The sequence below is a fragment of the Notamacropus eugenii genome, chromosome 3, assembly GCF_028372415.1.
Source record: "Notamacropus eugenii isolate mMacEug1 chromosome 3, mMacEug1.pri_v2, whole genome shotgun sequence".
Classification (NCBI taxonomy): Eukaryota; Metazoa; Chordata; class Mammalia; order Diprotodontia; family Macropodidae; genus Notamacropus; species Notamacropus eugenii.
In genome coordinates, this window is record NC_092874.1 from 159098825 (window position 1) to 159112200 (window position 13376).

General features: G+C 33.4%; 1 protein-coding gene across 2 annotated transcripts in view; it reads right to left on the minus strand.

The window, feature by feature from the left end:
• HGF (hepatocyte growth factor) overlaps positions 1-13376 on the minus strand; it is a 98559-nt gene that overhangs the window by 17879 nt on the left and 67304 nt on the right. For both annotated transcript variants that reach the window (XM_072653212.1, XM_072653211.1), the window contains exons 8-10: positions 12367-12541; positions 7962-8089; positions 2716-2818 (exon numbers count right to left, since the gene is read on the minus strand). In XM_072653212.1, coding sequence (XP_072509313.1) covers positions 2716-2818; positions 7962-8089; positions 12367-12541 — 406 coding nt within the window. The remainder of the gene's footprint in view (positions 1-2715; positions 2819-7961; positions 8090-12366; positions 12542-13376) is intronic.

The window sequence follows — 13376 nt, forward strand, 5'->3', positions numbered from 1 at the left end:
GTATGTTTCAACAAACCTTTTCTTTAGGAACTTCCAACTTAAATTAGAGACATAAAGAACTCAGAAACTTTCATCTTACACCACTGGAGTTCTTTCTTCTTCCACTGAAATATTTTAATCAGAGATATAAGAACTGTAGGACAGATATGGAACTTTTTATCTGTTTGTTTTGTGATCTGTTCCATAACTGCTCCTCTGAAGTGAAGAGAAAGAAAGAATAAAGGCCTCCAAAATGCAAAAGTCTTGAAAGGCAGGGAGGAAAATATTTTATATTTAAATCCATATATGAATGTGTGTATATATGTATATATATATATATATATATATATATATATATATATATATATATATATATATATATATATGCGCAAGAGTTTGTAGATTTTGCATCATTTGCAGTTATCCAAAGAATATGAGTTTAAGTAATAATGGAAACTGAGGACCTGCCCTAGGGAAATCAAATTACAAAAAGCAAACTATATAGTAAAAATGGAAAACATAATAATCATACTAATAATTAATTCATATTTCTTCGAGTTCATGAAACATAATACTACTGAGAAATATGGAAAGATCTACTGCAAAGTGTCATTTCAGTAAAATGTTTATATTTGTGCTTTACTAGATTCATTTCTAATGGTGTTTTCTGCTTAAGGCCATTACTGAGAAAGTAATTTGATACAGAAGACCTCTAATAGCTTGCCTATTCAAGCATTCCCACTCTCCTAAATTTTAAACCTATTCTTATCTACTGTCTCTTTCCTTGCTATGTACAAACATGCACATTATCTTCCCTACCTAGCCCAGACTATCGCTGGATCCTATCACCCCCTGAATGTATCCTGTAAATCTGCCTTTTCCTTAACACCTGAAAAAAGACAGTGTACTATCTTTGTCTCTATTTTATCACCTCCCACTTCTCAAATCCCCTGAAATTTCTCCCTTCAAGGTCACCAGTGAAGGAAGGAAAGAAGTATCAAATGTCTAGACTTAGTGAAAAAACGCACAAACCAGGAGTTATCCTCAACTCTTTCCTCTTTTTACTGGTCCCTTTATATCTTGTCAATGTCTGAATGTTATTGATTTTATCTCCACAATATCCCATCCTCTTCCCTTATATGTCCACCACACACGTGTCAGATCCTTCTTATTTCTCATTTAAACTGCTGAAGTAGTCTCCTCAGCGATCTCCTTACCAGTTCTCCAATTGATTTTCATCATAGTTGCCAAACTAATATTTCTAAAGTGAGTTAGGAAAACATTCATTAATTATGCACTTATTATGTGTTAGGTACTGTGCTAAATGCTAGGAATACGCTGTCTCTGCTCTCAAAGAGCACTCATTCTAATGGAAGAAGCAATATTTAAAAAAAAATAAACACCTGTTCATACAGGATACAGACAGTGCAAATGGAAAATAATCTCAAAGGAAAGGCACTAGCACTGAGGTAAAGAAGGATGGGAGAGGAAGGGTCTCCTAAGGAAGGATCTACTAAGGAAAGTCATATTTGAACTGAGTCTTGGAGGTGTTGGAAGTGAGGAAGGAGAACATTCCAAGCATGAGAGACAGTGAAAAGGTCTATAATGACCATCTCTCCTCTGTCCTAAGAGTTTCAATGGTTCCCTGTTGTCTTGAAGGTTGGGCAGCTAAATGGTGCAGTGAATGGTGTGCTAGGCCTTAAGTCAGGAAGATTTGTCTTCCTAAGTTCAAATCAAGCCTCAGAAACTTACTACCTGTGTGATGCTGGCCAAGTCACTTCACCCTGTCTGCCTAAGTTTCCTTACCTGTAAAATGAGCTGGAGAAGGAAATGGTACAGCACTTTAATATCTTAGCCAAAAAAACCCCAAATGGGGTCACGAAGAGTCAAACCCAACTCAACATCAAAAACTTGTCTTTACGATAAAATATAAATTCCTTTGTTTTGCGTTTAAAGTTTTGCACAGCCTGGCTTCAACCTATTTTTCTACATCAAGTTCACCCTAATTTACTCTACGTTCCAGACATTTTAGTTGCTGCTACTTAACATAGCATCCTCCCATCTTCCTTCTTTTGTACAAGTTTTTCTATGCCTGGAATTATTTCCCTTCTCAGTTCCATCTCTTGGAATATCTAACATCTAATATCTAATATCTAATATCAAAGACTAAACTAAAGTGCCATTTCTGACATAAGGACTTTCCTGATTCCTCCCTATTGTTTGCACTTCTCCACTCCCTTCCTCCACTCTAGAGTGTAAACTATTTGAAGGCAGTCTTTTTTTTTTCATTTTTGTCCTTTTATCCACTGTGTCTAGAACAGTACCTGGCATGTAACAGGTACTGAAGAATGTCTCCTGATTTAAAGGGAAAAGACCACACAAAGTCTTCAATCCCACATTTCTGTCATAATCATGCCCCTTCTCCTCTCATTCTTGACATTCATATCCCAAGATATTCTTATGTGCAGTCTCTGTCCTATATACCCAGGGATGCCATTTGCTAATTTTCTTGAGAGTGGGAAGATATCAGGCATATATGTAGCAGTAAGTAGCAGAACTGGCATCCAAACCTAGCCCCTCTGACTCCAAACACAGCCCTCTTTTCACTCTCTCACACTGCCTCTACATTTATGCTTTTCACGTTTCAGAGTACAGAATCACTCACACACTGTATTTCTTAATCCATATTTGTGCTATTACCATATGTTGATTACTCCATAAATAAAACTTACTTACCGGTGTAAATCTTCCATATTCTTGTCCCACATGGAACAAGTCAGCCCAGATCTTGTTTTGGATAAATTTCCCATATAATTCTTGCCATTTCCACGATAACAGTCTAAATAAAAAAAAAAGATAAAAGTATAAGGAGGTAATCATTGAATAAATTTATGGCAGCATGTAAGGAAAATTATTCCTTTAAAAACACTCAACTGAAATCAGCAAAATGCAATAAAAAACTTCTTAAAAATGACAATATACATGACTAAGAATACAAAATTTCTACTCAAAGCCCAAGTTCTGTAACCCAAAACAATTATATGCTGCTTTTTAAAAAAAGTTAAATTGAGGACCTAAACAAGTTGACTGGTTTTCTATATTAAAAGTGAGTAAATATGAATTTAACAATCATTGCAGCAATAAAAAATAAAAGTTTGTAGCATGAATTTTTTAAAATTTCATTATGTTAATAATTAGAAAAGCCTATAGTAGAAAGAGCACTAGACAAGGAATCCAGACATTAAGGCTCTGGTTCTGTCTGTGCCATTAGTTGTTTGGGCAAATTTGGGTAGGTAACTCTATTTCTCTGGGTCTTAATTCCTACATCTCTAAAATCTGCAGATTGGTTTAAGCTATGGATTCTTAACCTTTTTATGTGTGTCATGGACCCCTTTGGTTCTCTGGTGACACTTATGTGCTCCTTCTCAGATGAATGTTTTTAAGAAAAAAACTCATAATTGAGGGAAATGGTAATATTTAATTAGTAGTGAAAATAAAAATTATATATTGTATATATGTGTGTATATACATATGTAATAAATATATGTATATGTGTGTATGTGCATATACACATATATATATGTGTATACATATGTGCACACACACACACACACACACACACACATATATATATATATTCCTATCCAAGTTCACAGACACAGTCACATACCCTTCATCCTCACAAAATTCATTTTATATACCCAAGTAGGGGAGGGGGCGGGAATGGACATCAGGTTGAGAACCTCTGATCTATTTTATCTTTAATGTCTTTCCAAAGCTAACAGTTCTAGGACCTTCTAAGGCATTTTTCTAACATTTTTAGTTGTAGTCAAATGAGTGGCATGCTTAATTTCAATATTTCTCTGAATGCCACTTAATATCAGTTAAATTTTTGTATGTACATATCCTCAAGTAGGTTGTAAGCTCCTTAGAGATAGGTAATATGTCTTCCCTGTCTTTTTAACTCACACTTTACCTATTATAGTAATATATACCAATCAGCTGCTTAAGGCAAATTGGCTGATTGTTTGATTAATAATAATAATAGCTAATATTTGTACAATGCCTATTCTGTGACTATCACTGTGTGAAGTACTTCACAGATATCTCATTCCATCCTCACAACAATCTTGGAGGTAGGTACTGATGTATCCATTTTACCAGTGAGGAAAACTAAGGCAAATGACAGTTAAGTGACCTGCCCAAGGTCAAACAGACTATAACTGAGGTCACATCTGAACTCAGGTCTAGGAAGATGTTGGACTCAACCTTCTTTCCACTGAGCCACCTGAAATATATTCTTTATCTTATATTTACTGATCTATGTCCTTATTGATGATGTATCCACCCTGCTGTCCCATAGAGAATTAAGGCAAAAACTTAAATTTTTTGTTTCTATCTCCAACATCTCATACTGTGCTTTATATACTGTAGATGCATAATAAGTATTTACTGAATATATTTTTCTGCCAATTGATCTCTGTCTTTAATATGCTTTTCTTGAAGCCTTTCTTAGATAATTAATTTGTGAAGAACAAGAATCTTACATGTATAGGTCTCTGTGCCATGCTTAACAGTCTACACATTATGCTTAGTTAGACATTCAATATAAGAAAAATTTAATTACAAGACTGTTTTGGGAAACTGGGTTCCATTTACCTGAAGTTTATAGAAATTTTTTTCAACATTATTGTTGAAATGTTTCTTAAGTATATTATTAAAACTGAATAAAGAAAAATAATCTAATTTTGAATTAAGATAATCTTAGAGAGCCTTACATTTAAACTTATCATTTGAAAATGAACTATCATTACCTATGATGCAGAATAAGAAACTCTGAAATTGGTTTCTGCTATCAATAGGACATACTACGATTTTTAAAAAATCAGGGATATCAACTTTTTTATTATAATTGTATATAATTTAAATGAATTTTGGTAACAATTAGATATTAACTTATCAGAGATAAGCATTTCTAGGTTTTCTTTCTCCTCTTTTTTTTTCTATAGAGGACTACTTAAGAAAGCATTAATGTGTGAACTTGACTCACTGAGAGTTATTCATGAAATTTTTTATGAAAATTCCCCATCAATATGACAGAAACTTGGAAAATAAATGCTTTTTTCCTACCAGAAAACTGTTTTGCTACTGCTGAAACAGTTCCTGAGCCAAAAATAAGTATTTTTTACAGATCGCATTTGGGGATATCCCAAATAATTCAAAAATAATACATTTCAACACTGAGTCAAAATCTTTTACATGATGTAATAGAATTTCATTATATTTTAATAGAATGTAAATCCTAATTATGATAATGAGGAGATAATGTATATCTCTAGCATCTCCATAAGAATCTTATCTCCAAATCTATTTCCTTTCCCAACTTCTTCCTAGAGGTCCAATCAGTAATTCAATTAATCAGCACGCTTCTCTTAAATACTTACTATGTACCAACCACTAGGTACATACAAAGCAAAAGCAAAAAATCAAAGTCAGACCACATCTAAATTAGACCATCTGAGATGAATGCTGATGGAAAGTAACTCATATTTTCAATTGCCTATTGAATACTTTCACCTGAAATGTACAGGTCCTCCTCCTTGGTCACCCACATTATTACAACGGCTTTCTAATCAGTCTTGTTTCCATCCTATCTCCTCTGCAGTCCATCAGTACCTGAGTAATCAATCTTTCACATGCACTTCTGTTATCATTTTAGAGCTAGTAAAAACCTTTCAATGACTACCTATTGTCTATAAAAGAAAGTTTATACTCCTTTTTCTGGTTCTCTGCCATCTAGATCTAACATTTTATTAACTTCTTTTCAAGTATTTTTCATTCCAATTAAAAGACTTCTCTCCATTTCTTTTTCTCCTCTTGATTCTGAGACTTTGCTCATATCACTGTTCATACATAACTGACACTCTCTAATCCCAGACTTCTATCTCTGTGGAAGTTCTTTCCTTCTTCAAGATCCAATTCAGAAACTACTTCTTTCAAGAAGCCTTCCCTGTCCTCAAAGTGAAAGTGAGCTCTGCCTCAGCAGATCTCTTTGAGCATTTTCCATGGCTCTTAATTGGCCTCATCACATTCTTTCTTATAGCTATGTATTTATGAGTATCACGACATATCCCCCATGCCCATCTCATTAAACTGTAAACTTCCTGAAAGCAGAGGCATTCTTCTCTTTGTAACCCTAGTGCCTGGCACAGTGCCTTGGAAACAGTAAAGATGTAATCAATGTTGGCCAAATTGAATCGAATACTGCATTTGTGTCTTAAAGCATCTTAATACAAATCCAAGGCTCATACAGGAATAATACTAATTTTACCCTAACTACTAGCCCCTTTCAAAACAAATCTATGGGAATAAAACAGCTAAGTAGAAAACACAGATGTTACTAAGTCTCCTTTTAATAATTGGTTTCAACTTCATGTTCTGACCATTACGAGAACATCTAATGAACAGTAAAACTGACTAGAGATGCACCTGCTTTCCCATCCACAACTACTCCTTTCACAGCTGCTAATGAGCAGTGACACTGAGAAAATGATACTGAAAGATGGAAGGAGGGGTTAATAAAAGCAAAGACTGTCATTCTTCTCTGTATTCCTAGTGCCTAGCACAATGCCTTGAGAACAACAAAGGCTTAAGAGATATATTGGTCAGACTGAATTAAATACATTGGACATGTGTCTTTAAGCAGCCTGATACAACTGCAAATTTCATACAGCTATATAGAAAGCGCTAAGGTAAATTCCATAATCTGATCTTGGTTATAACCTAGACAGTTCAGACATGATTATGCCATATCATAATTGTCTATCTACATAGCTGTAGATAGACAGAAATGTGTATTTGTTTTTTCTTATAAATATATATGTATATATGTATGTGTATAGGTATGTATAAAATACACACACACATTATAGAAAGAGGTTCTCAAATTTATTTGGCCTATTGCCCCCTTTTCAAAGAAAAAATTTATCAGTTTGGCCCCGCCCTGAAATCTACTTTTTTTAACCCTTTAATGTTTTTTTAAAAATTGTGTCATTTCGAAAAAATATAATTTTTTAAACAATGTATCTTAAATTTAATAATTTGTTGTAAATTTGTGGAGGTTTCCTGCATTGAAATTTTGATGATGCAATATTATGTCATGTAATCATATAGTATCATATTGTAAACAAGTCATTACACACACATATTCCTGACATTGCATGCTAGATTTCCTGACAACACGCAACATGCTTGCCTGCAAATACTTGCCTGTTAAGACTGTTGGCAGACTTGACCACTGATTGATTATAACTTTCATTTTGTGTGTTTGATTGGAAAATAATCTAATCACTACAACTTTAACTCTGTTACACAACAGATGAAACAGGTATGAATGGTTTTTCAAACTACTCTTATCTTTTCTTCTTTATTTATGCTTCCCCACCCCCTTGTTTTTATTCAATGCCCCCCAATTGTACCTGAAGCCACTACTGCCTGCTTGGATCATTCCAGTGCCCCCAAGAGGGTGGTATCACCCACTTTGGGAACCTCTGCATGTAGGTAGATAGGAATGGGTACTATACCTATAAATTCATTGGTATAGGGAAGTTCCTAGATGGGCAGAACCCCTCACCAACCTATACTGGTATTTTCTCTGTAATTATAGTCTTAGAGAGTTGCCTAGAATATTAAGAGCCTTGCCTAAGACCATACTACCATTTTGTGTCAAGGATGAAACTTGAACCTAGAATCTTCCTGGCTTCTAAACTGTCTCTCTATGCACTTTATCATGCTGTAGATAAATAGTTACAGATGAATAGATAGATCATAGATATATGAGACAGACCAATATAAAATACAGATAAACAATATATATGTACTATTTTATATAGATATATTGAAGTACCTGTCATCAATACTGTCCTCAATTTATTCACTCTTACCTAATTTAGTTATACACAAAATGTATAATGATCCTGTACCTTGTTGACTTGAAACATCACATTTTGGAATCTGGGAACAATAGCCAATTCGAATGTTTGGATCTGTTGTAAAACACCAGGGTGATTCAGCCCCATCTGGATTTCGACAGTAATTTTCTCTTAAGTCTCTATGAAAAGATAATCATGTTACTGTAAATGGGAAGTTTCATTTTCATGAAGTCAATACTAAAATACTTCTACAAATACAGAATGTATGGTAATGGATAAATGAAATCCAATATATAAAGAATTCCTTAGATATCATTTACAGCATTTTTAAAGACAAGTGCAATTTTTGTGTCAATTATATCTGTATTCACTTTATGTTAAGCTGAGGAGGGCCACAGGTTATTAGTGATAATGAATTTGATGAATAAGACATGCTGTTCCTTTAAACATGTTTTAGTTAGCACTACAATATTAGAAGAGAATTGAATTGAGTCTGTAAATATGTTGAAATTATTAGTTTTAAAATGGGAATCCAAATGTAACTCAATAAATTTAATAAATATACAATAGGACTGATATAATTCTCCCCTTTCAACTTCTGTACATTTTTACAAACTGCCTCCTGTACCTAGAAGGGATTCCTTCCATATCTGTATCAATAGCCTTACCTCTTCCTTCAAAGCCCAATTCATGTTCTACCTCTTCCATGAAGTCTTTCTCATTCTTTCAACTAGAAGTAATTCTTTCTTTTTTAAATCCCATGCATCTTTGTTGACATTTTCTATACATTTATTACTGTTTAAACTGTATTAAATATTTTGTGCCTGTCTTATTTTATACCACATATACCATATATAAGCCACTGTTGATGATATGCCTACTTATGTCTACCAGGTATCCCCTCATTTTTCTTTGGGATTCCTACAATTTTAATCTTATGAGATAATGGTTTTCTAAAATGTGTAGAAATAAAGGCATTCTTGGTCTGATAAGCACTGAACTAGATCACCTTCACATCCCCTTTCAGTATTTACATACTGTGATACTAGTGTTTAGAGGCAGCTAGGTGGTACAATGGATAGAACACCAGGTCTAGCATCAGGAAGACCTGAGTTCAAATATGGCCTTAGATACATACTAACTGTGTGACCACGGGCAAGTCACTCAACCTCCTTATGCCTCAGTTTCCTCAACTGTAAAATGTGTATCATAATAGCACCTACCTTTAGCAGGGTCGTTTTGAGGATCAAATGAGATAATCTATGTGCTTCCTATATTACTTGTCACATAATAGATGTTTAAAAATGCTTACTTCTATTACCACTATGCAATGGGTTTTGACAGCAAAGAGATGTTTACAGCTTCTGAAATTAATCCAATTCCCTCTCTACTTCCTATACAATTCTGGGACCAATTCATGGTCCATCAAATTCTCTTCAACATACATACCCATACATATTTACTTATGCATGTCACAAGTTGAACAATATATTCATATAGTTTGAGTTTTGTTTTATAGTATAGAAATGACTGTGTATTTTAAAAACTTCTGGTATTTAAGTGACTGTGGAACTCATTTATGAGAACCTAGAGTGTTTCAGAGCTCTAAGGAATCATTGAAAGATCATCTGTGATCAGGAGCAACTAGAGAACCTCATAATCAATAGAGAACTTCTGTTATATCTGGGCTCTGTATACAGACTCCTCCATGACTGGCAAATACCTTTAGAAAACTGTTACTTCTGTTACCCTATTAGCTCTCACATGGTAGTTACTTTAAAAATTGCTTTTTACTATACTACCCCCCCTTTATTTTATCAGCGACTTAAACCAGGAACAAAGATATTGTAATCAGTACGGAAAATATGCTGAAATCATAAATGTATGAATGTAATTTTGGGTAATTTTTTAAAAAAAATACTCTCAAAAGTGTAATTAAATGCTCAACAACCAATTGTAGTTTTGAAAATGTGCACTTCTGGGGATTTTTCCCTATTTCTTTGCTGTCATAGACATTATAAGTCAGTGAAAACTTATTTTATTATAAGATCTCATATGTTCTTATTACAAAAAAAAAATTCAGAAGCACCTCAAAGTTTATTGCAAAAATGATTTTTCAATATTTAAGCAATTTTATGTAGCATAATCACTCATTTACATCTAAGAGGCTCACCTGAAATAGAAAATGTTTTAAAAGAAAGAATATGCAACTGACTATTATAAACAACAGTGAAGCTACCATATCATCAACCCACTTTCAGGTTGGCAGTCATTCCTACTGCATCTCTCATTTCATTTCTCTAACTGCCTTAAGTCCTAGCACAGACTGTTTCATTTAAGGATGTAAGCACATTGATTGCCAAAGTTTCAAACTCATTGAATGGCATGTGTTCATAATTTGAGACTAAACTCAAACCTTTGGCTGTTCTAACCCTTATGAAAAAGCCAATTATTAAGAAAAAATTAATAAGAGTAAAAGTCTCTTTCTCTGTGACACCACATACTTACATTTTGATAAATTATGTGTGAGCACAAAATGCGTATATTAAATTTCACATAAAATGTGCTTAGTTTACAATTTTAAACAAATAAGTATTTGGTGAAATGAGGTTTGTTTTTTTTTTTTATTTGACCCAAAATAACTAAATGAAAGCATGAGGTACACAGTAACCCTACATATTTGCCGATGCCAAATTTTGTATAGTGTCTGAGGTGAGTGTCTAAATCTGGAAACACCTCATTAATCGGGGTTGAGCTAGAAAAGAAGACTAGACTCACCCTAATATTTTTCCTGAATTCTTTCCTCTCTATTGAAACATGAATTGTTTACAGCTGCTAATGAGGTGGGAATAAAGGGAAGAGGTAATTATGTGATTCATATTGCTTCATCACAAACGGTATCATTAAACAATATATCTTGGCAAAGCTCTCATTTAGAAAAAAGATTCAGCATCTGGAAGAAAGAGCATTTTAATGGCACTGAAATTTGATGTAAAGTATTTCAAAAGTAATAAGAAACTTACCAATGTGCTACATTCTGCCAGGCCAACACACTACTAACAGATGAACTCATGAATGCTCTATGACAAAATCTTAGGCTAGACAATGTGGCTTTCAATCTTTATTTTAAATTTTTTGTTTGCGTTTAGTAGATTAAAGGATAAAGCTTCATGAGTAATAGTTAAAAGGAAAAGAATCTAACTTGAATTTCTTAGACCCCAATTATTACTTTGACCTTCATAATTCACATGGATATAAAATATATGGATTCAGTTCATATGCTCATTCTATTTTCTCTGAAGGAAAAGTCAGCTGGATGTTTATTACATAGTTCATATGATAATCTCTTAAATATACATCATAATCAAACATGAATCTGGCATAATTTTTATTAGTATTTTTTCTCTTTCCATTTTGATTTTAACTTCTAATTTTGTGGCATCTTGGTGAGTTATAATGGATGATTCATTACATAGACATGGAATGGAGGAAGATTGGTGGAGCACTAACAAGTTAACATTAACAAAACCAGAAGCTTAGTATAAGCTTTGGAGTCTACACAGGCAAATTGTATAATACATACATATGGATATGTATGTGTGTATGCACACACACACATACATATATGTATATATACATGTATGTATATATACATATACACACACACATATAAACCTGCCACTTTAAGCTCAAAGATCTACTTCTTGAAATACTAGAATTAAAGTTTAATTATTTTGTTAGAGGCAAAAATTTAAGTTTAAGAAAAAAAGATCAAACATCTCCTTAATCAAAACTTAATTACAACAAAGTCAAAGAGCATTACTTACTGGCATTATATTTAATAAAGAGAAGAAGATTATTGGCAACATGTTGCATTTTCAAAAGCAATCATTTTATTTTGTAATAACTAAGTGGTCCGTTTAAACTTACATGACATTTTATGGTCTATCTTACAAGAAAAGGAAAATAGAATATAACTAATTTCATTTAACATTATATCTATATCATAACAATTAATGCTAAAACTAGGTATCTTTGGCTTAACTTGTTCAGATAATTCATTTAGTTTCCCATTTAATATGGCTTGCTTGGATTTACTCTGAGAAATTTATTTGGGCTTTAAAGATTTGCACATATTTAATTTCACTATAGTTTTCATGCTTCCCTTGCTACAAAATTATGTCTGAAAAAGGAAGCCCCACTCTTTTCAGTGGCAAAAAAACCCCCACAAAAAACCACAAAAAACACAAAACCACTCTCCTCCAAAATTAATTTGCAAACTCAATAACACACCTAAAGATTATCATTCTTGCCATCCTTTAATTGTTATCAAAACGTGCAATCAGAGGGAAACAAAATGTTTATGACAGAAATGTTAAAGTTGACTTCCTTGTCTCTTCCTGCTCAGAAGACAAACTGACATGACCAGTAATACTTTTCATCAAATTATACATACTTGCACTTGAAGTTCTCAGGAGTTATATCATGCTGATGAGGATATTGGGAGTCCCAGCGCTGGCATGGAATTCCATTCCATATTGTGTTCACAGCACCTCGATAACCTTCTCCTTGACCTCTGACACAGTGAGTTGTTTCCATAGGAATATCACTGTTATTCATAGCACTGTGAGCTATTTAAAACAAAGGGGGAGGAGGGAAATACACATCATTGTTACACATCATTGCTTTAGTTGCTCAAAGTCCATTCATATTGCTGGTGTATTCTTATCATTTTAGAAAGTTCTTAAAGTATTTGACTCGATTCATAAAACCAAATAACAGTTATTGATAGCATCATGCATTTATATTTTCCCATGAATCCAAATCCTAGGAGGTCTACCATTGGGTACTTTCCTAAAGGCAAAATATATGTGTGGGTATACACACACACATGCACACACACCCCACACATACATATCCACATATACACACATACATATACACAGAGATACATATGTGTGTGCATGTATAGACACACATATGCACATATGTGTATGCATGTGTATGTGTATACACATGTATAACATGCCCCTATGACTGACTTGTACAGCACTAAAATTAAATTTCTCTAATGCTCTAAAATCATGAAGTTTTTAATGTGGTTACCCATGATCTTGCCTCTAACAAAATAATGAATACAGTCTATAAGCTCCATCGGAATTCATACTTCCCAAAGTGCTAATGTAACTTTTTTGTTAGTGTTTTAAATAGAGTACTTTAAATGTTCCTGTCATTCATATCCAAACTCCTGTGTGTCTGCTAACATTAATTTCTTCAGTCTCCTTCTAAGATCTTCTACTATACTTACCACTTTTCTTGACGGTTATAAACCTCACTAACGGAATAAAATTGAGCAAAATTCAGTTTCTGCTACAATTTATAATCTTCATTTTTGCCATTACATTGATTCAGTTCATTAAAAATACTTATCTACCACTTTGAAAATATAATTTAAAAAGTACAGAA